General features: G+C 30.9%; 5 protein-coding genes across 8 annotated transcripts in view; 4 read left to right on the top strand and 1 right to left on the bottom strand.

The window, feature by feature from the left end:
• Positions 1 to 1,808: 1,808 nt before the first annotated feature.
• LOC101511902 (uncharacterized) lies at positions 1,809 to 6,075 on the top strand. Its single transcript, XM_004505289.4, has 6 exons — positions 1,809 to 2,223; positions 2,309 to 2,443; positions 3,518 to 3,572; positions 3,733 to 3,820; positions 5,486 to 5,584; positions 5,803 to 6,075. The coding sequence occupies exons 1-6, from the start codon at positions 1,845 to 1,847 to the stop codon at positions 5,908 to 5,910; spliced, it is 864 nt and encodes a 287-aa protein (XP_004505346.1). The 5' UTR covers positions 1,809 to 1,844; the 3' UTR covers positions 5,911 to 6,075.
• A 5,747-nt stretch (positions 6,076 to 11,822) lies between these two features.
• LOC101511572 (DNA-damage-repair/toleration protein 111) lies at positions 11,823 to 15,606 on the top strand. The gene is made up of 2 exons (XM_004505288.4): positions 11,823 to 12,901; positions 15,132 to 15,606. Exons 1-2 carry the CDS (start codon positions 12,047 to 12,049, stop codon positions 15,426 to 15,428), a joined length of 1,152 nt encoding a protein of 383 aa, XP_004505345.1. The 5' UTR covers positions 11,823 to 12,046; the 3' UTR covers positions 15,429 to 15,606.
• A 1,091-nt stretch (positions 15,607 to 16,697) lies between these two features.
• On the bottom strand, positions 16,698 to 19,902 carry LOC101511251 (B3 domain-containing protein Os04g0386900-like). The gene is made up of 3 exons (XM_004505287.4): positions 19,598 to 19,902; positions 18,084 to 18,241; positions 16,698 to 17,454 (listed from the first exon to the last, which is right to left on the bottom strand). Exons 1-3 carry the CDS (start codon positions 19,623 to 19,625, stop codon positions 17,107 to 17,109), a joined length of 534 nt encoding a protein of 177 aa, XP_004505344.1. The 5' UTR covers positions 19,626 to 19,902; the 3' UTR covers positions 16,698 to 17,106.
• Positions 19,903 to 20,864: 962 nt separating this feature from the next.
• On the top strand, positions 20,865 to 23,439 carry LOC101506988 (uncharacterized). Its single transcript, XM_073369787.1, has 5 exons — positions 20,865 to 21,012; positions 21,089 to 21,272; positions 22,419 to 22,616; positions 22,711 to 22,905; positions 22,995 to 23,439. Exons 1-5 carry the CDS (start codon positions 20,930 to 20,932, stop codon positions 23,124 to 23,126), a joined length of 792 nt encoding a protein of 263 aa, XP_073225888.1. The 5' UTR covers positions 20,865 to 20,929; the 3' UTR covers positions 23,127 to 23,439.
• A 2,230-nt stretch (positions 23,440 to 25,669) lies between these two features.
• Positions 25,670 to 27,150, top strand: part of LOC101510500 (peroxisomal ATPase PEX1) — a 14,009-nt gene continuing 12,528 nt past the window's right edge. For 2 of the 4 annotated variants that reach the window (XM_073370006.1, XM_004505285.4), the window contains exons 1-3: positions 25,672 to 26,186; positions 26,423 to 26,522; positions 27,085 to 27,150. In XM_073370006.1, coding sequence (XP_073226107.1) covers positions 25,818 to 26,186; positions 26,423 to 26,522; positions 27,085 to 27,150 — 535 coding nt within the window. In that variant the 5' untranslated portion in view covers positions 25,672 to 25,817. Of the gene's footprint in view, positions 26,187 to 26,422; positions 26,523 to 27,084 lie in introns of all 4 variants that reach the window. The other 2 variants (XR_012163550.1, XM_073370007.1) reach the window with 2 other exon arrangements.

Genomic DNA, 27,150 nt, shown 5'->3' with positions numbered 1-27,150 from the left:
ACATAAAAATAAATGTTATTTAATTCTTTTCACTTTTTTTAGTGTGTCTAAACCTTGTAAAACAAGTGAATTATTGTATTTACATTGATGGATTTTGAAGGATGAGAAAATAAAAATATGATATTTTAAATTACGATATTATTTGTGATTTTAGTCTCTTAATTGAATAAATTTTAGTTTTTCTCTTTTGAATACAAATTTTATTTTATATCTCTTTAATATGATTTTTTGTTTTTGTTTTGTCTCTTCATTTACACATGTAGATAAAATATGATGACGTAACATGTTAACGTGATATGTCACGTCACTTATATGAATTTTGGTACACGTGACATTAAATTATCATATTAATCGTGTCACGCCAATCTTCAATTTAAATGGTGGCTACCACATGGCAGTAACGAATTAATATAAAAAATATATAATTATAGAAATTAAAAATAAAATAAAAAAACTATAAATTACAATAATGAAAACATAAAAATATATATAATTTTAGTTTTCAATATGTATATGCAAGTATTTGGTTGCTATAAAATCGTGAATTTTTTGTCTATCTTATCTGTTTTTTCTTCTTTTTTTATATAAAAATCATCTTTTTATTATTTTATTTATCATTATAATCCACAAAATATTTATCTGATCTCAAAACTCATTAGTACATATTTTTCGTAGTTTATCACTAAAAAAGTTCTATATTACATATTAAAAACTACTACTAAAGGTATTTTTACGGGATAAAAATAATTTGTTTAGTCCTATTTTTTTTGCACATAAACAGAAAAGCAAATATTGTAATATATGAGATTTGGTCACAATTATGAGAGAAATAAATTACAATCACTAAATTACCATAGATGATTGTGATTAGACTAGCCATTAAAAAATGCATGTTTTATTCCAAATTGTTAACCACCCGCTTCTTAAATGGTGGACACTCTTTTATTTTCCTTTCGACATTCACTTTCAACCCTATCCAAATATTCATTTTTATTTTGCATTCATGGTGTTCTTCTTCCTCTCCTAGATATTATCATCAAAAGTTATATGTGTTATTTTTTTCTTTCACAGATATATTTTGTTTAGTTTATTGAGTCGTACTTTCTTTATCTCCTATATAAATAATTTAATTAAAATATATTGTGTCTAAATCTCACATATTATAATCTTTATTTTTAATTTATGTCATAAAAATATATGAACAAATAAATCATTCATACCCACCAAGAGCATTTAGCAGAAGAATTCATCTTCTAGATTTTGAATATGTATTGTAGGAAGAATTTATGTGATGTTTGGTGAGTGAAAATAACTTAAATGAAGAAGAAGATCATTTTTTATAAGTTTTAAAATAAGTTTATTTTTTATTTAATTAATCCAAAAATTTAATTTTTATGGAGAAATTTTTATAACAGTCTAAATATATTTCCAAAAGATAATTCAAAATATTTAAAATTAAAAAACAATGGAATATGTTTAATTGCAAAGACAAAAATTATTATAGGATCATTATCCATTAACTAATATTTTAAGTAATCATAATTATTTATGAACAAATTAATCTATAATAAACTCAAATTTTATAAAAAATAGTTAATCTACTTATTTTAATTATCATTTTATAATTTCAAAATATAAATTTTAATCTGATTGATATTAACTGTGAAGTAATTTATCTATTCAACCCGTTCTTTTTGACTACCTACGGTAGTTTTTCGAAAAGCTACTGTGGAATTTTTGATGAAGGGTGGCGCACGCTTTGTCACCGGTACATTGGGAAATATAAAAGCTAAAGATATTTACGGTCCAATTATTATTGTTATCTATATCTATACACTGCTGCAATGGAGGGAGCCTTGCTTCCCCTCTCTTCAACTTCTTCTTCCAAACTCAACCACCGTTTTTCTCTTCCATCTACGCTGCTACTAAAATCTCAACGTTACTCTCATTTCCCCAAATTCTTTTCTAAATCCAAATTTGACACTTCTTCTTCATTATCTATTCGATGCTCTACCCGCAATTCAACTTTATCACTTGACAGAGACAATGCTTTTGTTTCAGAAAACGATAAGTTTTCCACTGATTTGCCTAAAGTCGATAAAAGCGGCCGGTTTTGTAGTCCTAGAGCAGCCAGAGAACTTGCTCTATCTATAATTTATGCATCTTGCTTGGAAGGTTTGGATCCGGTTCGGCTATTTGAGAAACGGATGAATGCTCGCCGAGGTATTTCGCCGTAACTTCTTTTCATTGTGGTTAATTGATAATTGTATGATTTTGTTATGAATTGAATTCAACGTGTTTGTTACAGAGACTGGTTATGAATTTGACAAGGAGAAATTGTTGGAGTATAATCACATGAGTTTCGGAGGGCCTACTGTTGAGGTTGAAACGGATGAAGAAGCAAATGAACTTCTTCGGGACATTCAACTCGAGTCTGCAATTGGTAAGAATGAATAATAATACCATTTTAAAAAATAATGAATAATAAAGTACACTTTTTTCCTCAATGATAATAATTATAATAACATAATTGGTAATGTACATATATCATATTTCCCTGTTATTATTTCCAACTTCAATTTCTAGTGTCTAAACTAGTAGTTTTTTCAAGTTGTACATTTGATATAACACTTTCATGACTAATAAATACGACTTGCCAATTTGATTTGCTGGTAAAATTGCAATTTAATCGATATTTGGAAATGAAAGCTAGGCAGTTCTTTATGTGTAGTGTTTCATTTGCTTCTAGGATTGAAGCTTGAAAGTAAGCTTCAGCAGAAAAATTAATTGACTTTTCATGATAATTCTAGCTTAGAAGTTGTATCATGTCCAAATTAATAAGAGTCAGGAGTGCAGCATGAAACTGTAGTTGTGTTGCAGCTAATGCAGTCTGATGTGTGCCATTTGCAGCCTGGTGTTAAACCGTTTTATACCGTTAACAAGTCAAATGCTATCATTTTGTAACACCAGCTTAAAATGTTTTAATTGTAAGTTGATGAAAACCCCGAAATTAATCATAAAAACTACATGGTTCTCACGTCCCTTTATTTCCAGCCCTTCGACAGTGCCTCCCTTTCGCTCTATTGTTTTTCATCATCTCCCTTTCAGTTGTACGCAATCACCTGCATCTCTACCCATTCATTACCCACAACCAAAGATTTTCTTGTCTGTTGTTTTGTTCCTTTTCAATTACATCATTTCGTCATCGACTCGACCAAATGATTAGAACTTAGAAGTTAATTAATTTTATCACTTCCATGATTTTATTTAAAACATATTTATGACAGATTTATTTATACAGATTTTAATTCCGGCATCATCTGTTACTGGTGAATTTTTTACGATTATGGTATTATATCTTAGGTATTGAATAGTTGGTGCAGCCTTCTTTATTATGTCATATGATAAAAATGGGTGTTGTCACTTGTATTCCTTGGAAAAGCCTTGGTTGTAAAACATTTATTATTTGCTCGATTTACAATTTTCTTTTATAACATGTTATGTTCTATTATGCCAGAAGAAGAAGTTCTCGCAGCTCCCCCAAAGTTGGTATATAGCAGACTGATTTTGAGGTAAATGTAGACCTTTTACATATAACGCATGCATCAGACTTATATACTTGTAGCAAAATCTTCTCAATTTTCCTCAAACACTGCATTAATTGAACCTAGAACTCTTTATTCCAACCCTTGTGAAGGAAGCTATTAATCTATCACTCTACCATATCTGCAGGTTCACTAGGAAACTATTGGTTGCTGTCAAGGATCGATGGGACATTCATGTCCCTATTATTAACAAAGTTATCCCACCAAATTGGAAGGTACAAGAAATGTAATAGCTTTTGCACACAATTTATTATCTCCCCCTGCATCCCTAACAAAATGAACCAATAGTACATGCTTTATGAAATAATCATAGAATTTGGCGTAAACCTTACTTAAAAGTTTGAGTTAGATCAAGAGGTGGGGATTGTCCAAGCTATATCATGACTACTTTGGCCATATTCTTAGTCAATGCGGCAGAAATTTATTATGACTACTTTGGCCATATTATTTATTCTACTATCTTCACCATCATTTGAAACAATGCAATAATTAACATTTCAAAGTTTAAGTTTACAAAGACAGAAATTACCTATAAAAGTTGGGCAATGAGAAGAAGGGATTTATCATGCTAAAACAGTTCAACCTAAAATCACAAGTTCTCATAGGCATGACTTTCTGTTGTGTCTTTTTCCTTCCATATTATTTTCTACAACAAAAGCCTCTTCCCACTTGGTGGCAAAGAGGTTTTTCTCCCTTTACTGATATTATTAAGTATAATGACCTATTGATGTAGAACAATGATCCTAGTGTACTCCTTTGACTTTGATTATAGATGCTCTTTGAAGAAAAGGAATTCTTAATACCTTATTATTTATGCTAAAAGTGTGTATCAAATGTTTACACCAACTGTCTATTTATTGTCCTAACGTAACCAAACACCCTAGTAAGGTATCCCTATTCAATACTTGAATGAGGTAATCCAAAATAGGATATAATTCCTAAGTAAAAAATAATAACAAATCAAAAACCTTAATTATTGATCGGTTGGTGGTGATTCTGTTGGAAATAGTAATAGTATTGAGTGTTTTGTTGGATATATTGGGATCATTAAACAGTTACTGTTGGGAATAACAATTTTAACAAACAACAGAGTTAATAGAGCATTGGAAATTTAGGATCTTATTGAAAATAGTTTCATTCTTATTTACTGTCATTATAAATATGAGATGAGATGCATTTACACTTTAATGCGGTTAAATTCGGCCTGTTGAGTAAAAATCATTAAAGCAGTCCATCTTGCCCAATTACTATATTTTATCCGGACCCAAGACAATGATCATTTTCATTTGATGACTTAGTTTATTTACTCATTACTGATGAATGCATCACATCTGCACCTGTATTATTTACATTGAATTTAGAAACCCTTGCATATTGCGTAGTACACTACAATTGTAGGTTGATAGTTTCTGAAATCGTCGTATCTGTCATCTTATCTGATATCGTTATCATAAATTGCGTGATATAGTAGACAGCTTAGTTTTTTTATATTGGTTTAGTAACTGTTTGATGATACTTATTTGCATCTATTTCTGTCTTAGTCATACAATAACTAAATTTCAAGTCAGGCTTGCAACCAAGTGCAGAACATAGTTATGGCAGCGGAGGCTATGGCCTCCCCAAAATTGTCTGTCTTAGTAGATATGTATACATATAGCATCATTATTATTGTTATTATTTATTATTATTATTATTTGACAAATAATTTATATAATGACACTGGCACTGCTTGTAACTGTTTATTTCTGTTTTATCCCTTGCATACACGCACAACCTCCCGCACTCAGCCACACACATATAATAATAATTTTTATTATTATTGTATATCACTTTGTTTGCTAATGGCCATTGTATGCATATTATCTTATCATGCATTGCAGAATGAACCAGCTGGGAAGATTTTAGAGCTTTCTATTCTTCACTTGGCAATGTCCGAAATAGCCATGCTAGACACTAGACATCAAATCGTCATCAATGAGGTATGCTTCTATAATTATTGATGTTTTATTTTTATTTTTCTTGGTGTTCGGGAAACGATTGTTTTATTTTGAATAAATGTGTGTCGCCAATAAAGCTGAAACGATAGCTATTTTTTTACTTGCATTTGCATATACCATATAATCACTCACACACTTTCACACAAGCACAAGAACAAAAAAAGCAGCTTATATACTGTTGTACTCTGTTTGTTTTGAAGGCGGTGGATCTCGCTAAACGGTTCTGTGACGGAGCAGCTCCTCGTATCATTAATGGTTGTCTACGTACATTTTACCAAGATCTGGAGGCATCAAATAATAGGGTTTAGTTGATCTCCTTATACATTATTTGTATGTTTATTTTTGCTTTGGATTTGAGGAATATCACCAATGGTGGTCTTAGAGATATGTTGAACCATTACTAGATAGGTTGGTGCAACCGGCGATTTTCCACAAGTTAACAGAAGTAGTGAATGAGAGCATTGTTTTCAAAATTCAAGCTCTAATCAACTATAAATCAATTGCATATCATTTTTTTTTGGAGCAAATAAAAGATAAAGAAAAGTTGTATAATTAAAAAATTAATAATTCGCAAACACAACAATATATAGAGATATTCTGAATGAATGTTATAAATTTATTCTAGGGTAGAGTAGCCTCTTAAGAAGATAAGAATAATTTTTCATTTTAAGATTATTCTATTAGCCGTATTAGCCAAGGTTATTGTCAGAGGAAAGCAGATGTTTTTAAGAAAAAAATTACTATTCGATTTAAAAAAAAAAATTAAAGAAGTGTTTATAGATACAATTAGAGAACTATAAATACACTTTTAAGAGTTTTTTAATTAATACATTTTTAAATACTTTTTAAATAATTTTCTATATTTAATATAGTGCTACATTTTTCAATAGATATTACTGTAACTTATCTAAATAATTTTATATTACTCTAAATTTTAAATTATCTTAGTTTCTAACAATCTTTCTTTGGTGTTAGAATTTTATCGTTATCTCCTTTGAGGACATCGTCCAATGATTACTCAATGTATACTTCTTCTTCATGATAACCATTTAGGAATTCTGATCTCACAACAACTTCATGGATTTTCTATTTTATTTGAGTTTCTCGAAGTGTGTTTATGTGAAGATCTTCATAGTAAACTCCATAATTTTGTTATCTTCCGGCGACGAATCATTTTTTGATTTTTTCCACCAATCCATCAATATTCTTTTTAGCCTTTGATATAGTTGATAATTCTTGAATGTTGTTCTTCACAATTGATTTGATCTTTTCGTTCATGGTTGGTCATCTTTTACCTTTTATAACTTCACCAAACCCCGATGATTCATTATGGCAATATAAATCTTTAAAGTCAAAAGTAATTCCATTAGTCATTTCATAAATGTCATTCATGTCTCTCATCTTCCTTGGTTTTTCATTTGAACTTTCTTCTTGAAAAGTAGGTGAATGAGGTAGTGGAGTTGCAACTTAAATGAGTGTTGTTGTCTTTCGGCATTTTTTACCCTTCAATTTGCACTTTTTGTGAATCTTTAATTGGCCCATTTTCATCGACCTTCTCATTAAGCTCCACAAAATTTCCTTGCATCCACACATATGATTACTTGCTTCATTGTCTAAATACCACAAACTATTACTATCCATTTCTTCTTCCTTGAAAGTTAGCAACAAAGTAAACTATTTATCTTCATTAACAAAATTAACTTATTCTTCTTGATTAAGAACACTGTGACATTCCCAAGAGAAATGATCAAATTTATGACAATTATAGCATTCAACTTTATATTTGTCATACCTCATTTTATTTTGCCATAATCTCTTTATCTTCCTCCATTCTTTCAACGAAACATTAGTATTGAGAACCTACTCTAATGACTATTCTTGTTTTTTCTTCATTATTTTCTGTTGAGCTTGTAAAGAACCTTCTAATTCTTCGATAAGCATTGAGTCAAGATCATTTGACTCCTCAATAACACACACTACATAATCAAACTTAAAAGTCAGGGAGTGAATATTTTTCTTTGCCACGCGAACCTCTTTTATTTTGTCTCCTTATCTCATCATTTGATTAACAATTGACTTCACCCTTGAGTAGTAATTCAAAATTGATTCAGAATTATTGATCTTCAAAACTTCAAAACTCCCCCGTTACTGATTAAAGTCTTGTCAACCTTGTCAAACATATCAAATAAACATTGATAGTGAAAGGACAATGACAATGTCAATCACAAAGAGTTGGGGTTTGAATTGTGATTCCCTTTTTAAAAAAATTAATTATTGCTTATAAATTTAGTTAACTCAAGATCAATATTGGTTTCAAACACAACAAAAGCATAACGTTTTTGGTTAGTGAAATAAAATAAAAAATCTCTATGTGATCTATGTTTAGTGAGTAATAAATAAATAGAGATAAGAGAAAGAGAATCACACATATCTTGATTCACCCAAAGTGGGCAACGTCCATTCCTCACAATTTATGAGTTTTTTTCACTAAAGTGCTCTAACAAGAATGTTATGCATTTTCACACTAATTTTCAAGATCAATCTTGATTAGTTACAATATTTAGGGTTACCTTTCAACAGTTACCTTTCAGTCCATAAAGAGTTTTTTACAAGTCACATTTTAATCATAAAAGGATTTTTACAATATACTCAAACTATCTTTAGCACTATAGTCTCGAGTTTCAAATGAATTGATAAAGAGGATTGGTGGATCAAAATACATTTATTACTTGTTTGAGTTTTGATTATCAGCAAAAAGACTCAGCAAATAGATCCTTAAATCTAGTGAAACAGAACTGGAGCTTTTGCTTAATTGAAGAGCTTAGATTTCTCAAGAATGATTATTTAGGTGATTGATTGTTTGAACTTTAAACTCTTGTTTTCTTGACCTTAAGATTCCTTTTATAGGCTTGACGAATGCTTATGACAGCTCATGTAGCGCAGTGTTGAATTTTGGTGAGAAATCAACATGACCTATGTGGAGTATTACAATCATATTTGGAGCTGTAGATGTTCAATTGGAGTCAAACCAATTGCTAATGAAATCTAAGATCCATATCTACAACTTTCATGAAGACATCGAAATCCAATTCAGACTCAAAAGAGGAGAAAAATACAAAAAAAACGTCAAACATAAGAAGTTGTGCGCCTAAAGCGCAACAACCGCGTCTGGTGCGCATTTTCATGCTGAAGGCTCTATTGGTCTGCGCTTGAAGTGCAAAAGCTGCATCTTGGGCGCGTGGCACGCGACATAATACATTAAATCGTATTTTTTTTCTCACTTTCTAGGGATCTTTTTTTACTATTGGGAAGTTGAGAGACTTGTGCCCTAACATAGAAACTCAAAGACGATCATTTCTAACACCATTGGAGCAGTTTTATTAAGAATCATTCATGAATATTTCTTGTAACTCTTCTCTAATCTCTATCTTTTCTATATCTGTCACGAGTAACTAACCTCTATTTGTTAGGGATGAGTGTAACAAGATGAAACTTTTATTTTTTCTGATTTGATTTCTAGTTATATGAATGAGTTTATTGAATTATTTTTCTCATCTATGTGCTTAATTCTTTTTATTGCTTGATCAACATTAAAATATTCTACGATTCATATTTTGAAACGGAAGTGGACTTTACGAATGCTTGAGATGAGAAATTCATGAATTTGTAGTTTATGGATAGATGCATGTCATGAAACCAATTAAATTAGTTGCAAAGACAATAGTTTAACAAGAGAATTCATGTACGGTGAGACTTAATTCTAATCTTAAATCCACTAAGGAATTATGGGTTACTTTTGAATTAAAGGTTCTGTCACTAAGACATTAGGACAAAAATAATAAAGAGAATTCGGTAATAATTTAATAAAGGAATCCAGTAATTATGATCAAATTAGACACCAAGGTTGGATTCGAAGTGAAACTCATCCCTAACATTTTTCTTATTATAAAGGATCAATTTTATTATCGTTGTTACTTTTAAATATTATTTCAATCAAATCAGAAACTTTGTGTTCAATTGCCATAATTAAATATAATTCAATAGTAAAACGCAATCCTTGAGTTCGACACTCGGTACTACCGTTTTAATTATTACTTGCAACGATTCAGTACACTTGCTGAAAAACTATTAGTTTCTATTTTAAGTAAGTGCTGAACTGAGAACTTTTGACAGTTGTTAGATGTCATGTTTTTTCTTGCTTTGTACGCATATTGCTCAGAGATGTAGTATCAGTGTCTTGTCATTTCTGTCATGGTTGTACTTGTTACTTTAACCATCAATCTAGAGATTGATCTTGCTGTTTGTTTTTTATGTTTTGCTTTGCATTTGTTAATCTTTTTGGATTAAATCTGTATGGAATGATCTTGTGTATATAAGTCTGGTACTTTTGCAGACTAAAACAATCTTGTTTAAGGAAGGCTTTGTTCTTTCTCAAATCATAATGTTCTTGACTTGATTAGACTAAAGTATGTGAAAAATCATAACGATCTTCGTTTTTCCAAACTTCTGTTTTTAATAACCAGAATTATCTTGTTTTCTCATAATGATCTCGCTTCTTCCAAAAATTTATTGTGTTGTTATGTTTAATACATATCTTCAATTAATACACTAAAAAACACATGTTTAAATAGCAACACAATTTTAGAATCATAATTAGAAGTTTAATTAACTTTGTTTGATTATCATCAAAACATTAATTTGGGATTATGTTTCAACAGGTAGGTGAAGGTGAGAGCAAGTTGATCTTCATCTTTGTGATTCCTTTCTCATTTTGAAACAAACTTTCTTCATCTTGTAACCTTGAGAGCCAAACAAAGATTTCATGCGAAAACACAAAATTTCATAATTTTGTTTTGTCAAAAGAGGAAAGTAGTGTAGTCATGAGTCGCCATGTCTCAACTCGATCCTCTCAACTCTCACAACCAATCTCTAGATACCACTTTGTTAGAGGAAATGAAGTGTTTCTAAAAGAAAATGACAACTTGCTTGATTTCAAATGTTACGTACAGTGAGATATTTATGGATACAATTAGAGAACTCTATACATATTTTTAGAACCTTCCTAATTAATTCATATTCCTATATATTTTTTACACATTTACATATTTAATAGAGTTTAATTGTCATATACTGTCAATGTAAATTTTTTTATACTTTAACCACATCACAATCATTCATATGTTGATTTTAAAAGTAACTAATATTATAAAATATCTTTATATTACTAGTATATTCAAATTAAATATATTATCTAATATAATTTTAAGTTTTTTAATTAATATTATGACTTATCTAAATAATTATAATTTACTCTAAATTTAAAATTATATTTACCAGTTATATACGAGTATGCAATATCATAATTAGTAGCAAGGAAATAGCATAACTAAATTCTAAAATGCAGTTGAGTCACCACTTCCGTCCACTTTGGGTTGTGCCCAAGGTTTGGGCTCCTAGGTGGTATAAGAATATTTAGGTGGTGCCTCGTTTAATTTTGTTTATTTTTTTGAGTTTTTAAATTGAATTTTAGTTTTTGATAAACAATCATAATTTTTAATAGTGTACGTAGAGTTAAAAAAATAAATATAAAAAATGGATAAAAATAGTCAAATATTTATCATACAAATTTATTCGTAAAATTTCCATTTTAGTTTAGTTAGTAACACAAATGAATTTATTTTTTCTTATTTTTGTCTAATGTATTAGGTTTTTAGCACAAATTCGTATTAAGAACATGCCTTCAATTATACATTATTATGCAAGACTAATAAATAAATTTTTATTAGTATTCATGTAAATAATTTTAAATGTAAATTACATGTATTTGATATTGAAAAATATCTGATTTATATGATTGTATAGTAATCACTAACCACTTTTAAAATAATAGTTGAGTTGTAAGATAACTACTAACCACAATAAATGTTTGCAAATTAAATTTAATTGTTTATCCTCAAATAGTCTTCCCAAAAATTCAAATAACTTGTGCAAGTAAAGCCAAAATCCTATATTATCAAAGTTTTATATTTTTTTTGTCAAAAATTTTATTCATTTTCACAGTACGAAACTAAGAAATTAAAATGAAACATAAACCTTTTCATAAAAAAAAAAAAAACATAAACCTCTTTTTTGTTTTTTACAAGAAACATAAACCTCTGCATTTCAATGAAAGAAAGTAAACCTCTTTTTTATTTCTTTTTATAAAAATAAAAACTAATAAAAATCGTGATAAAAAAAAAGAATAAAAAAAACCCTCTAGCAGGAAAGAATGAAGAAGGGGCAATCGAGGCGTTGAGACAATCGGTTCAGTATGCAGTAGTTAGCGATTGCCGTTGGTAGCATCATCTGCGTTTTGTTCACTGTTAATCCTCAATCACTAAACCCTAATCCAAAACGCAGCCCGTTGGTGTTGTTATCGAGATAGTGTTTGGTTTGAGCTTTGAAATGTTGGGTGGGTTATACGGAGACTTACCTCCACCCTCTTCCGCCGAGGAAGATAAACCAACCACCAATGTCTGGTCCTCCAGCACCAAAATGGCCCCCGCCACTCTCCGTAAACCCTCTTCTCTTTTTACTCCTCCTCACACCCTTCTCAGATCCCAAAACAAACCTAAAATCACCAATTCCAAAACTGTTCTATCTCCGGCACCACCGGTACTCGCTCCGGCACTCGATGAAATCGTGCAACCGGCTCTGGTCGGCGTGCAATCCACGGTGTTGGAAGAGTACGATCCGGCAAGGCCCAACGACTACGAGGAGTATCGAAGGGAGAAGAAGAGGAAGGCTAGGGAGGCGGAGATGATGAGGGAGCTCGAGAGACGGCGGGAGGAGGAGGAGGAGAGGGAGAGAGAGAGGGAAAAGGAGAGAGAAAGAGAAAGAGAGAGGGATAGAGATAGGGATCAGGGAGATTCTAGGTTGAATATTTCCGGTGAGGAAGCGTGGAGGCGGCGTGTGGGGATGAGTAGTGGGGGCGGTGGAGGGGCGGTTCCAGTGCCGAGGTCGCCTTCACCGCCGGGGAATGTGGATGGATTTACTATTGGGAAGTCGGAGACTGTTGGATTAGGGGTTGGTGCTGGTGGGCAGATGACTGCTGCTCAAAGGATGATGGCGAAGATGGGTTGGAAGGAAGGACAAGGGCTTGGGAAACAAGAGCAAGGGATCACTACTCCTTTGATGGCTAAGAAAACCGATAGACGAGCTGGGGTTATTGTTAATGCTAGTGATAATAAGTCTGATAAGAAAGTCAAGAGTGTTAACATCAATGGAGTACCTACTAGAGTACTGCTACTTAGAAACATGGTATGCACATTTTCTCATGTTAGCTGTTGGTTTGATTTGATTTCAGTGCTTGTTAATGGATGCTGAGAGATTTTTTGAACTTTATGAATTACAGGATCATGTGTTATATGAGCTTATTCTCTAGTTAATAGTTGTGTTCTCCTGCATTGTTTTGATTAGTGTTTTTAAGAATAGTGCAGATTTTGTTGTTTGTTGTGTTGGTTATGTGGGCTGTGGAGTTTTAATTCAAAAACAGCGCAGGCCAATTGAGTAATTGTTCTTTGATTATTTGGCATCGGATGTTTTGACTTGTGATCACTGGATGCGATGTGATTTCAATTATTTATGGTTTTGTTCTTAACTTAATAAGTTATGTTCGGCTTATATCATTTGCCTTATTAAAATGAATGCATCACACTTTTTTCTAGGTTTTCTTTTTGCTAATCATTTGGTTTATCAATTAGGATTTTTTTTCTTAGTAATAGTTAGTGACTACTCCTTAGTGTGATTTTGAAGATACATATTAAATATCTGCTAACATTATATATTAGAAGAAAGGAGGGCCATGGGCTGACCTCTCAGTTAGACATTGTTTGTTGAAAGTGTTAAAAAAGCTGTGTCTGGACGTGTTAGTTGGCCTTACTCTAACACAGTAGAAGAGGTTGTAGTATATAAAGAGGGAGATAATGTAATTGAGAGATGTTAGAATGAAATGAATAGACATACAAGAAAAGATAAGATGAAGAATGAATATATCTGAAAGAAAATTGGAGTAATAAATGTTGAGGATACAAGTAAATGTCTATGTATGATAATAGCAGTGCATATATTAGAGAAATAGTGAAAGAAAAGGTTGGATTTAATCCATGTTAGGAAGAGAAAGATTTAAAGAATGAGTAGTCAATCGTTCCTCTCAGGCTTTTCGCGCCTGAGATCTCTCCCTTTAAAACAAAATCTCGAACGAAGCAGAAAACCCCTAATCTTCTCTCCTTCTCTTTGTATCCTATCCCAGCCAAGTGTTGGATAATCAGCAATGCCATTGGTATGGTATATGTAGCATGGCTGATTTTCTGATTATATGCCTCGATGTATCTTGGTTAATCACTTTTTCCTCCCACCAGGGATGAGTGGTTTTTCATTTCCTGTTATTAGAATGTTATGATGTTAATGCAGTACGAGAGGATGATGTTTATAATTATTAATGTATGGTGTAATTGTAAATTGGGAGATATAGTTTATGAGCAGATTGGGATTTTTGATATGTTGTCCCTGGATAGATTGTTGCTTTATTTCTTACTTTTGAAGTTTGGATTAGGATTACTTCAGAGTTTAGTCAAGTTTGGGTAATGCCTTTTTAGAATTACAGTTCTTTGCGTTAACTATGTATGGTATATTTACTTTCTTGGGGATGCTAGCTTTTTTCAAGTTGATTTGTATTGCTTCATGATGCTAACGAAGTAAATATTATACTCAACAAAGCCAAATGAGTTGTTTTTCGTTGAGATGGGACCTGAGAGTTCAGATTCCTTTCCTTTAGTAATATTTTGAAGAAATTGAAAAAATTCAGTTCCTTTTTTGTAGTTCTGAAATTTTGTTTCATTCTTTAGGGAGTTTTTTTGGGGATAAGTCACTTTTGACTTTGTGCCTGCATTGAAATGGTTGATAAATATTTGTTGACACTCTTAATATTTTGTGTCTGTTGTAAGCTGTTTCGGCACAGGGGTGGAATATAGGGGTGTGCACTATTGTTTTCCTCATCTGGCTGAGGGGGGAACAAGCATCCTTTCATAAGAAGGAAAGAAATAATGCAACCTCTGACCTCGTCTCCTGCACAAAACCTAAAACAAAAATCTTGTGACACAACCCTCTGTGATAAGAGCTCTCCAATCCCAAATTTTGGAATGCTCAATGCTGCGTTAATTTTTTTCTCTCTTCCAGTCAATTATTGCTTGTTACTTTGAACTGAAATTGATGCAATAGTTGTAATTTCCATCACATGTCTAGTATTGAGCAGAGATAGATCATAAAGAGCCGATGCCCTGTATACTGGAACTTTAGTTTGTTCTCCCAAATCCCTGATGAACTTGATTTAGTACACATGTGTATATCTGTGCATGCTCTGATGCCTTATTGTTAATCCATGTCATTAAAAGCTCAATGGTGATTGTATTGGTTCACCCCTAAATGGATTTGGTGTATCTGATATTTAATGTTATATTTAAACATGACTCATTGCTGCTTTCTTTTGAAGGTGGGGCCTGGTGAGGTAGATGATGAGCTAGAAGAGGAGGTAGGATCAGAATGTGCCAAGTATGGGACAGTAACTCGAGTTTTGATATTTGAGATAACAGAGCCAAATTTTCCATCCGACGAAGCAGTAAGAATCTTTGTGCAGTTTGAGAGATCTGAAGAAACAACAAAAGCACTAGTTGACCTTGATGGTCGATACTTTGGGGGTAGAATAGTGCGTGCAACATTTTATGATGAGGATAAGTTTAGCAAGAATGAGTTAGCTCCAATGCCAGGAGAAATTCCTGGCTTCACCTAAAAGAACAGAGTCTATGATTTTTGTTAAGTTCTTAGTGATTGCACTGAAGACTTGAAATTGGAGTTCAACATTTCATTACATATAGTAGAGCATTGGGTTAAGCTCCAATATTGGTCTAAATGTGTTTGTAACAGTGACAAAGGGTTTTAAAGAATTATTGTGATGTTTACACTGCAAATTTCCTTCCTTGCACTAATGTGTATTACAAACCCATCCACAATACTTGTATCCCTGATCCTAACTCTCGCATATGTTTGGAAGAATGACATTGATTGAAATAAAGTTGAAGCTTTTCATATAAAAGGAGAGTGTGGAACTAATATGCTACTCAAGCCTGTTGTCCCATAAACAAGGTCTTCTTAATATTTTTAAATTTAAAAAATTCAGTCTTGATCTAATAGATTACTAGCAAATGATTTATAATAACGTAAATTACAAAATCAGTAATGAATTCCTAAAATCTAAAATCCATCAGGTTAAATATTGAGATAGATAATGAGTTCATAAAACCAGTAAATCAATAGATTCAAACAAATTGAGTTACTAATATCATTATATCATAAAATTCTACCATCAAGATTCAAAATCCTACCAGATGACAGTCGAGAGAAATTAGATTTAGTCTCTATTCACAGAAAAGATAGAATGAAAATAGTAAATTTTGAGTATTTATTTTAGATACAATGTGTAAATATAAAATTGTATTAAGTGTCCAATTTCCTAGTTCATGTATATTATACAAAAAGTTGAGACCCTCCCCAATTAACGTTATTTTATACTCTATTTCATTAGAGTACACTATTTCATCCTCTTTAAAACTCTGAAGAAGTAATGGATGGTAAATTGGCATGAATAGCTTAGAAAGAAGGAAAGGTTCAAAAGTGAAGATTAGTTCAAATTCTAGAAGTCTGGCCATTGTTTTTTATGTTTATTTATGTATGGGATTCTCTTATTATTTTCTCGTTTCATGTTGTTGCACATTAAATTATATTTTACTTAAGTGTACAAAGGCACAAGGAAATAGATATAAAGGTTGTTAATTTGTTTGTGAAGATCGTAAAGATGGTTCTTGGACTGAAAAATACAAATACAAGTGCTGTTAATCGATCAAATGAAACTCTATGAGAAAACAGAAACCATTATGTTAGTTAAAAAACCATTCTGTTGGAAGTAGACAATGTGTTCAGACTTCAGAGTCCCAAAGCCATCAAGCTACTACAAAATGGGTCTGAGTTTTCATTCCATTCCATCCTTTTTAGTCAACCAAAATAATCGAATATGGTATCATTCTATTCCCCAAAATTCCAGCTCAGTCCAAATATTCCTTGAAAAGTTGAAAGGATTGTGTACCTTCACACTTAAGTAATAAAACATACCTAACAATAAGTAATAAAACATACTCTAACAAATTATGAAACCCTGAGTAAATAAATAAACTTGCATTCAGAGTTAACCACTAAATTAACTATAAAACAATATGTTTCTCTGACATTGATAAAATTCTACTGGCATTTAGCTACCAAGTTGACGCAGAGCATTGCACATATCTTCACTACTCACAAAAAAAAAAGTATCTTGCAACCTTGAAACATCCAAGAAAGATAGGTGGTTTTCAAGCACAAAAGGTTAGCTTCAGCTAGTATTAGAAAAAAGGAAAGTTAAATTTTGTAATAGAATACTAGTCGATGACAAATGGCGCTTCACTCTCACCAGTCCCGATTAATTCAGATAAAACAATTGGCTCTTCTTCACTCTCATTAATTCCAGGAAACTCGCATGGGAAGTCACCTCTAAGAATTTGAACTTCGAATATGATTTTCTCTTTGCTTTCCATGAGCTCAAAAACGCACGCGTCTCCAACCTTCACACAATTATCTTTAGCAAATTTTCTCCAGCCAAAGGTATCAAACTGCTTGGCTTTTTTTTGTCCATTATAAATCATGTCCCAGCTCTTACCGTGATAGTTTAGAACAGTAGGAACCGCCGCACCAGAAGGAAGTTTTGAGCATATTTTGCTAGACGGCCCCTATGTGCAAAAAAATACAAGATTTAAATGATTTTCCTATGTAACTTTCTAAAACCTTCATTTACTTACAGTATATGAATAAGGATTAAGGAGTATAATATAAATATTGATTGCCTACACAAACATGAAACTTTTGCTAAAATGTGCTCAAGATTTCTATAGGCAGAGTAAACAAACGAGTTCCTTTATGATACAGACATATGGAACTTTTGAAACAACAATCCAAAATGTTTCCAAGTACAAAAAAAAAAGTGCTAAAATCAGAAACCATAAATCTGTCACCTAAATATAAGATCTATCTTATTAGAATCCCCTAGATTTGATCCAAATGAGGAGAAATCATATCATAGATGTAATAATAAGTTGGACAAAGAAATGCATCAACAAAAACATTAGAACCATATGAAATTGCATTGGTAGTAGTACCATTGAAGTATATAGTAAAGCTTGTCCTTTCATTTGGTTAATCTGTTTCGCCTTTATAGTTGATGTACACAAACACTCACATTGTATTGTTCTTTATCTAACTTTTTTATCTTCTTTACCTTAATAATACTAAAAGAAATGACAGTATTGTTCTGATGAAAGGGTATTCTTTTGCCCTTTTATAAAATCAAGTATGAAGTTACCAATGTGAAGCGGGGACTAAGATGTGTTTTCAAAATGATTGCATGGAAGTATGGCTTTCCTGAAAGTGGCTTAATTCCAACCCTTTGCATATTTGTCGTAGGAATAGAAGGTGGCGGTGATGCGGTTTGATTTTCTACCACAATTCGACAGCTACTCACTGGAAATAAATGTGAAGTTAGTGATAGATGTTGAATGATCAAAGTTCATCTCTATGATAAACTGTGAATGATGGCGGAAAAACCTAAGCTACATCGGTCCCTCTAGCTCAAGCATTGAGAAGTTCAAATAATAATGATGCAAGTAACATACATAGTTTCTATGGACCAATACTTCTCCAACAAGTTTATTGGCAAAGACAAAAATTGAGATGAGCACCCGTTCGCAAATGTGATGCAAAACACTGAGGAAGATAAGTGATCATAGAAGAAAAAAACAATTTTAAATGAATTAATGATGATAAACTAAGTTATCATGCAGGTAAATAAGCTATTCATTATGACGGGATTCAGCATTGACATGCTTTGCTTAACCAGATAGTTGAAGAACCTGCTAAGGCATTTCACAGTTATCATTGAAGTTCACTAATTTCAAATTCTGAAAGGTTGGACAAATTGATGTCAGATTTCCGAAATAGTGTTTTGATTACAAGATTCAAATAGTGAACAAGGAAGGACAATTTTTGAACCATGATTTAGAATACTAAGAAAGAATTATAGAAGTAACCGAAAATGCGTTAGGGCAAATTCTAAGGTGGACTGCTAAAAAATCACTCGAAACTCTAACGACAATTGACGGTACTCCTCATAAGTATAAGTTAACAACTCTCTCCATCTTTACACCTGAGACAGTGACTTAAATGGTGTCGGTTGGACGAGTTGAGTTTTGAGAGACACATTAGTTTTCCATTATTTGTATCTAACTGACTTCAATCGAGTCATTATCTCAACTCAACCAATACCGAGAGGACCTTCTGAAGATTATCATTGATATTCATTTGAGTTTTGAGTCACTTTTAACCATCAGTCCACATCGACGGTAACATTCTCCTGAACATAAGTGGTAGTAACTTTAATTTCTATACTTGCATTTCCAATTTCATTGGTTTAACTTCTTTCCTTATTTACTGATTCCCTATATTTAGATCCATCTCCAAGTCCAGTTCACATCACCATGCATGAATCAAGATTAAATAAAATATTTTAGCCAAAGTTTTCTAGTATCTATTTTTACGAAGTTAAAATTCTCCCCCATTTTTACAGTAACGGCAACAACTGATGCAAATATTCTAACTAGTAGAGTTCAAACTCCTGAAAATGCGAACTTAATGAGCATGCGCTTAGTATTGTCAGAATTATATGTATATATTAAATAAATAAATAAAGAATAAGTAAAATAAAGGATAGCAAAACAAATAATGCATGAATATAATTATTCTAAGAAAAAGATAAGAGAAGAAGGACACATTGGGCACAGCCCAGTTGAAATTATGCTAAAAAAACAAGTTGAAGATTACCTCTACGGCCTGATTCGGAAGACGACATCAAGAGAGACGAGAGAAACTTGTGGGTACCACTCGCAATCTATTTTGGAAAACGGTAAAGCAAAATAAAAATCAACTATTATTTTTTACTAATAAAATTCAACTATTCTTCTACCAAAAAAGAAAAAAACAATTATTCATGCATAATATAATAAAATTGTATGCTAATCTACTTAAATAAATGTAATTTTTTTTTGAGTTCCAATCCCTCAGTAACAATGTGATGGTATCAAGTTCCCAATCAACTTTTATTAAGGATGTATTTGATATTAAAATTAATGTCAAAAAGTTTATCCATAATTTCAGCTTAATCAATGGTGGACTTATTTTAGGCCTATTTCAATAGTTGGTAAGGTATTTGCAAACTGGATCTGAGATTTAAATTATTTTTGTTGAAAGTCGTCAATTTTTTGATGGTTTCCTGATTGCTAATAAAATAGTTGATAATGTTAAAAGGAGGAATAGAGAAATAGTTTTGTTTAATGTTTACTGTGAAAAGATGTACGATTTTCGTTGAGATGGAGCAAATGGATCTCATACTGTTTATTTTATTTTAATTATTTTTATCATTTTTTATTTTAATTATTTTTTAAAATTTTATTAACAAAAAAAATTATAATAAATAGATGAAATTCTTAAAATAATATTTTAAGATAAACTATTTAAATCAATTTTTTATTTGAGATTTTATTTTTAAAATTATTTTTAAAAAGTATTATAATAAAAAGATAAAAGACTATAAAAATTATTTAGCTTAAATATAATTTTAATCCTTTATCTTTTATCTAATATTTATTTTAGTTCTTTATTTATTTATAATTTATTTTTGTTATTTATTTTTTATAAGTGGTGTATTTTAATCATTTTTATTATATTTTTTAAATAATTTTATACTTATTGTCATTAACTTGACACCAAATATTAAATCAATTGACAGTTGTAAAGTAATGTGTGCAATTCTAACAAAAATGACTTAAAAATACAGTAATGAATATAATTTGTTTTAAAATAATTGAGTTATTTAATCATTTTACACATAATAAAAAATATATATAAATAAAAAAGAATATTTTTAATAAATAATATTTTTTAAGTATTAATGAATTATCAATATATATTAAAAATTGTATAAGAAGTATTAATTAATTAAATGATATATTTATGAAAAAATATATTAAAAATTAAAAGACTCAATTATTTTGAGAGTATTTATTTTTCATTCAAATGATCCATTATTTTTTAGTATGGTGGAGTATTACATACCTCTTCTGAAGTTCGACAAGAGGTGGTGAGACAAATACAGTTATGTGTATCACGGTGTTCATGTGGCAAACTCATCCAAATTACCCCTTCCTCCTCTTACTCAACAGGGACGAATTTCATTCTCGGTAATCACTTACTTCTCTTATTATTTCAGTCAAACAACTATATTATTCGTTGACTTTTATGTTCATTATGGCAAAGCCCTACGGAGCCATTGGCATGGTGGGTCGGCGAAACTATATTGGGCGGTAGGGATGGACTCTGCGGTGGTACATGGTTGGCTTCCACCAAAGATGGTAGGTTAGCTTTTCTCACCAATTTTAGAGAACTCCAAAACATTCCACAACCCAACACTAGAGGGGACCTTCCACTTCGTTTTCTCCAGGTCATATCACGCACTCCATCTGTTTGTCACATTTATTCACCAACCAAACCTTTCAATTTCACTCACAAATGTTATCTCAACATCATTTTGGAACGTTCATCCAAAAAAATTTAAAATGGTTAACTTAGTTCATATCATATCATAGGGTAACACAATCTAATAAGTGGTTAATGAATAATCAAGATTGGTAACTCATTAGCTATCAAATGAACTTAATTAGCTGCATATTTGAACAATATTAACTGCAATTTCTAGTTTTTCAACTACATGTACATTTGAACACATGAATTGAGAAAGTTCAATTCATTATTAGTTAGCTGCGACGCCTGATATATCTATCAACAAAATCTAACACTTTATTAATTAGCCTGTGAACTGTGTTGACATTTTAAACAATTGTCTGGTTCTTTCTTACTTAATTGTAAAGTATATGAAAATAACTAATATCTCTAACATTTTATAAGTAATCTCTAACGATTTGTCAAATCTCTTATATTAGTCTTTGTTATTATATACTGACAAAGTGCTAGTGACTAACTTGATGAATTTGACGAAACATTATAGACTCTACTCACTATTTACATATATATGCATTAAAAAAGAGTAGTATTTGGAGGAAATGAATTGGGGGTTTATCATTGTTATTTCTCTGTCAATTATGTGTTTGTTTGGTACGGTACCTAACATTAGGGCCGTCCATGAAATTTTGGGTAACACACTAGCTGAACCGGTAACACACATCCATCCGGTAACAAGTTTGTCTCTTGGTTTTAGGTTCTTTTTCAGAACATTTAAAATTTGGGTTGGATTGTTCAACTTTATACCGCATAATAATAAAATTGGACTAAAAGGCCCAATTTAGATTAAAACATTAGAGAATACTATATTGTATATATTATAAGATAACAAATTATTTTATTATGACAAATAATTATTTATTAAATACCTTAGTTCAGGTCTCTTTTATATTAAAAAAATTAGTCTCTTAAAGTATATACTAATATATTTTTATTTTAATATATATATATATATATATATATATATAGTTGTGCCCCTAAAATTTTAAGGCTCTCTAACACCCTCAGGGTCCCCTCTATCCGACATAATATTACATTCATTAATAGTTTTATATGTTGCTCACAATAGAGCAATAAGAGTCCCCAGGAGTTTGCAGAGGAAGTGCTCAAAGAGGCTCATCTGTACAACGGATTTAACCTCGTATTAGCTGATATTCGCGCCTCCACCATGGTTTATGTCTTCAATAGACCAAATCATGGTTATCTTACTGTTACCCCTGGAATTCACGTCTTGACAAATGCATCATTGGATGCTCCTTGGCCAAAGGTACACACACAAAGTTACTGAGAATTGATGCTTGTATGCAAATTAAGTTACACCCGCTGAATTTTGACACTACTACGTACCATTTTCTATTAAGGCTGAAAGATTGCGCCATAATTTCAAAGAGCTTATTGATGAGTATGGTGAAGGTGAATTTCCAATAAAAGAAATGGTTGAGAAACTAATGACAAACACAGTTAAAGATGATGAAGATCATTTGCTACCAGGGATTCATCCTCCAGAATTTGAACGTCCTTTGAGTTCTATCTTTGTTGACACACAACTTCCCCGGGTAACTAACAAACACATTCCACTTGTTTTTTTTCCATGCTCAACCTTGATTTTGCATTTAACACCAGCTGAAAACTTGCTTGTGCTTAGGGTTGTTATGGTACTAGGAGCTCCTCTGCGTTGTTTGTTAAATCAAACAAAGAAGTCACCTTCTACGAGAAACATCTGGACCAGAAGCAATGGAAAGAGAACATAGTGACCTATCAGATCAGTGAGACATAGTGAATGGCAGGAATATGGTTTAATTTGCTTCTAAAGTTGGTTGCAAAATACAGGAAGAAATAAAAAAAATAAAGAATATTTAATCTGTTGGATACTATAATTTAGCCACTCACTAGCACTTTCTAACTCCGGATTAAGTGGTTTTTGTCCACACAAATTTAATTAACTAGTCTAGTCTTGCCAAGTTTAATTTGGACTGGATCAGTTTGTTATTTTTGTCAACTTGTTTTAGTGGTGGATGCAGTATGATAGTAACGGGGGCTCTTGCCCCCACAAGAAAATAAAAAAAGTTTTGTTAATACTATTATTTTTATTTTTAGTCTGCATAAAACTTTCATAATATAAATTCTCATAGAAGATAATTATAATTTGTAAAAGTTTTATATATTTTAAGTTTATTAGTCATTAGAATTATTTATTTTATAAGAGTTAGTAATATTTTCTTTTGGTCAAAATAGATACACTATTTCGGCATTTGTTTGTATATTTTTATTTTGTTGTTGTTGACCTTTATAGTGATATTCCATCCTGGACTGGATTTCAGAATGAGAAAAAGTTCAACATGGGGCAGGGCTGCTGGCTTACTTTTATGAAGTAAATATATGAAAAATTATAATTTGGTGACTTGTCTATAGAGCTGTCAAAAAACCTTCAACTTTAAAATTTTTTTAATTTTTTTTATTAAATCCTTAATATTAGGTCTTCTTATCAAAATAATATTTTTAAAGCCCAATTCATTATTTTGTGGGGCTTAAGAGAGAGGCTTATAGGCCTCTAATATTTTGTTAATTTTGAATTTTTTTTCTTAATATTTTTTGAAATTTATTTTATTCGGAAAAATATAAAAAAAAATATATTTTTCAAAAAATTTTATGAGAAAAATAAAAAAAAATTCTAAAAAAAAATCGAAAATAAAAAAATTGTAAATTATTTTTTATCAAAAAATTTATATAAAAAAAAATAAAAAATTTTTATCGAAAGAAAAAAAAATTATATCGGTAAAAAAATTGATTTTTTTTTTAAAAAGTGGGCTTATAGGTCCACAAAACTCACAATATTTTATGGGGCTTTTAGTGTGGGAGGGGATTTGTTTATAAAGACATCTTAAATTTAAATTTTTTTTACTCCCTTTCAACATGTGGCTCGTGCGTAATAATTATGAGGTTCGTTAAATTGACCGTTAATAAATAAAAGTTCAATGTAGAATATAAGATTTTTATGTTCCACAAATTAAACAGTCACATCAGATTTTGACTGCAATTATAATGTCTATTGGATTTTAATTTTAGAGTTGGATTGTAAAACTGTGGTTTATGATATTTTACGTGACCTTACTTATCATACATAACAAACATGGTCTTATTTTAGACCCTTGTAAACAATTACTTATAGTTTTCTTCCAACTTCGAGGTAAATTTTATCCGGAGATTACATTGCCTATAACTTAGTTAGGGCCTTATTATAATACATGTTAGTTCTTTTGTTTTTTATCTATTTTATCTTACCTTGTTTTGAACAGCTTATTATGAATGAAATGATATAATATCTTAATATCAATAAAAATCACACCATTAAATTTAAATTAAAGACAATTATTTTTAATCGTTTTTTTATTTAAAGAATTTATCGACGAAACACTCTAAATGTGGTAAAGTGAGATTTTGCAGATTTCAATATGAATTTTATATATCAAATATCCTATAAGTTTTTATCATTATTTTTATTCATATTAATGAGATTTATTTATATTTTATAAAAAACTTATACTTGAAATTATTTATACATTTGGACTACTTTACTAATAATAGGTGTGATAATATATGTTTTCCCAAAAGGCGAAGGTGACAATGGTTTGAGAAATTGATGAAAAGAATATTTTATATAATATTTTTTACATAAATCAATTTTATGGTATTTAAAATTTCAACAGTCAATTTATCAAAATATCTCCTAAAAAAATATTTAATATAAAAAATCTACACATCGTTGAATAGTTTTATATTACATTAAAATGAATATAAAATCTTTAAAATTATAGTGTCAATATTTTTCAAAAAACTAAATTAGTTAAAAAAAATTAGTTTAAAAGAATAATTTGTTATTGTATAAATTAGAGTAAATAAATTGTGTAATTAAAAATTCTTAAGCCTAGTTCAACAAACTATAAAGACTTTATTAGACCATACATATTTTTGAATAAGTGATTGCTCATCAAATTCAATAGGTAATTATTCATTCATTCTCTATTATTTGTTCACAGGAGATAAAATACTACCCGTAAAGAAAATTCCGAGAAATATACGTATTCTTTGGGTTGTTAAACATTTTTATGAGTGGATTACATTTAGAACATGAAGTAACTCAATTTGAGTCAAGATGCTATACATTTATTGTATCTATTACTATAATTTTTTTAATCTTAGTCTATTACTATAATTTTAAAGTAATCTAAAATGTATAAATATATTTATATCCACTAAATATCAGATTGTTATATTTTATATTCTCAAAAACTTTTTTAATTGAAAAAATAAATAAGTAAAAAAAGGGGAACATCGTTACTCAGCAAATTTCCTTGTGCGAGTTTCCAAAAACATATTTGATAGTCTGTGAGCGTAGGAAGCAATTCGCAGTTGCATAGTCGTGTGTATGGTCAATTGAGTGAACCGAGTTCCCAATTTGCAATTGAAGATGGAGTTTGGGATTGAAGCGGTGGGAACCATAGACAACTGTTTCGCATCCCTTCCCTTACCTCTAATCCAAACTCTTCACTCCACACGTTCATCTCCACTTCCTCCAATTCTCGCTCTCGAGCTTCGTTCTTCCACTCAATCCTGGTTCGTTGCTTGGTCCGGTGCCACTTCTTCTTCTCCTTCATCCATTCAGGTTTCTCAACTATTTGCCGATTGCATTTCCTTGCCGATTCATTCTCCCGTTCAAGTTAAAGTTGCTTCTAACATTCCCCATGCTTCTTCCGTTTCTGTTGAGCCACACACCGAGGACGATTGGGAGATTTTGGAACTTAATTCAGAACAAGCTGAAGCTCAAATTCTCAACCAGGTTTTATATATATATTTTTTTTATTCCTTATTTTATCTACACACACATCTATGAGGAACTCTGTAGCATCCTGATGGAAAACGTGTCTGACTCCGACACACTTTGATTACATTCAATTAATTTATTTTCTCAAATTAGTGGTGGTGTCTGTGATTCATATGTTAGGAATAGTTACTAGATAGGCACGTTTCTATCGAAACTTTCATTTTAGGTATGGCTTTGTTGTATTATTGCAGGTTAGGATTGTTCATGAAGGGATGAGGTTTCCTTTGCGGTTGCATGGTCACACTGTCATTACATTCCAAGTTGTTTCTGTTTTTCCCAAGAATGCGGTGGGTAAGAACTATTCTGCCTATTGACTATTACATACGTAGTAGACTTGGTTGAATGTACAAAGATAATTCATGATCTTTTATATTGAACTAGTTCACTTAGGCTGTTATTCACCAATGATTTTACTGTTTAAAAAAACTAGCATTTGGATTATATGGTAGTAATATAGCATTATTGACATATCATTTTGTGTGTGAATGAATTACCTTGCTGTGAAGCTTTGTCTAAGTGTTTTGAAACCTTATATCTAATAACTTAGTTAAATGCATTTGCACTCTACATTTTGGTAGGAAAATGCATACTTACTTTTGATTTAATATTTTTTTTCTCTTAGGAATTTATTTTCTGTAGTACTATAAAACGCAATTTTGTAACACTTGAAACCTTATTAAGTAGGAAGTTATCACATTTTGCGGGTGAGGTAGTATTATGTTTTGTCGTTTGTTATTCTTTTCATCATTGAATTTTTACAAGCCTACTGTAAATAAGTCTGTTTTGTATTTTTAAGCCAACTATCCTTTTAATCCATGTTGTGAGACCTGTCTAACACGTGAAACATTATCAGTGCAACTCATGCCAGGAACTGAAGTTGAGGTTGCTCCAAAAACACGCAAAAGAAATTTGGATTCAG

Source organism: Cicer arietinum, chromosome 6 (assembly GCF_000331145.2).
Source record: "Cicer arietinum cultivar CDC Frontier isolate Library 1 chromosome 6, Cicar.CDCFrontier_v2.0, whole genome shotgun sequence".
Classification (NCBI taxonomy): domain Eukaryota; kingdom Viridiplantae; phylum Streptophyta; class Magnoliopsida; order Fabales; family Fabaceae; genus Cicer; species Cicer arietinum.
This window is presented reverse-complemented; position numbering and strand designations above follow the sequence as displayed.

Bases quoted from the DNA above. Each gene is read 5' to 3' on its own strand.
- LOC101506988 (XM_073369787.1), top strand. From the start codon at position 20,930: ATGTGTATCACGGTGTTCATGTGGCAAACTCATCCAAATTACCCCTTC. The intron at 21,273-22,418 runs GTCATATCACGC...TGCTCACAATAG, and splicing joins TTCCACTTCGTTTTCTCCAG to AGCAATAAGAGTCCCCAGGA. The intron at 22,906-22,994 runs GTAACTAACAAA...GCTTGTGCTTAG, and splicing joins TTGACACACAACTTCCCCGG to GGTTGTTATGGTACTAGGAG.
- LOC101511572 (XM_004505288.4), top strand. From the start codon at position 12,047: ATGTTGGGTGGGTTATACGGAGACTTACCTCCACCCTCTTCCGCCGAG. The intron at 12,902-15,131 runs GTATGCACATTT...TTTCTTTTGAAG, and splicing joins TACTGCTACTTAGAAACATG to GTGGGGCCTGGTGAGGTAGA.
- LOC101511902 (XM_004505289.4), top strand. From the start codon at position 1,845: ATGGAGGGAGCCTTGCTTCCCCTCTCTTCAACTTCTTCTTCCAAACTC. The intron at 2,224-2,308 runs GTATTTCGCCGT...TGTTTGTTACAG, and splicing joins ACGGATGAATGCTCGCCGAG to AGACTGGTTATGAATTTGAC. The intron at 2,444-3,517 runs GTAAGAATGAAT...CTATTATGCCAG, and splicing joins TCAACTCGAGTCTGCAATTG to AAGAAGAAGTTCTCGCAGCT.
- LOC101511251 (XM_004505287.4), bottom strand. From the start codon at position 19,625: ATGTCGTCTTCCGAATCAGGCCGTAGAG. The intron at 18,242-19,597 runs GTAATCTTCAAC...ATTTATTTCCAG, and splicing joins TTCCGAATCAGGCCGTAGAG to TGAGTAGCTGTCGAATTGTG. The intron at 17,455-18,083 runs GTAACTTCATAC...TTTTGCACATAG, and splicing joins TTAGTCCCCGCTTCACATTG to GGGCCGTCTAGCAAAATATG.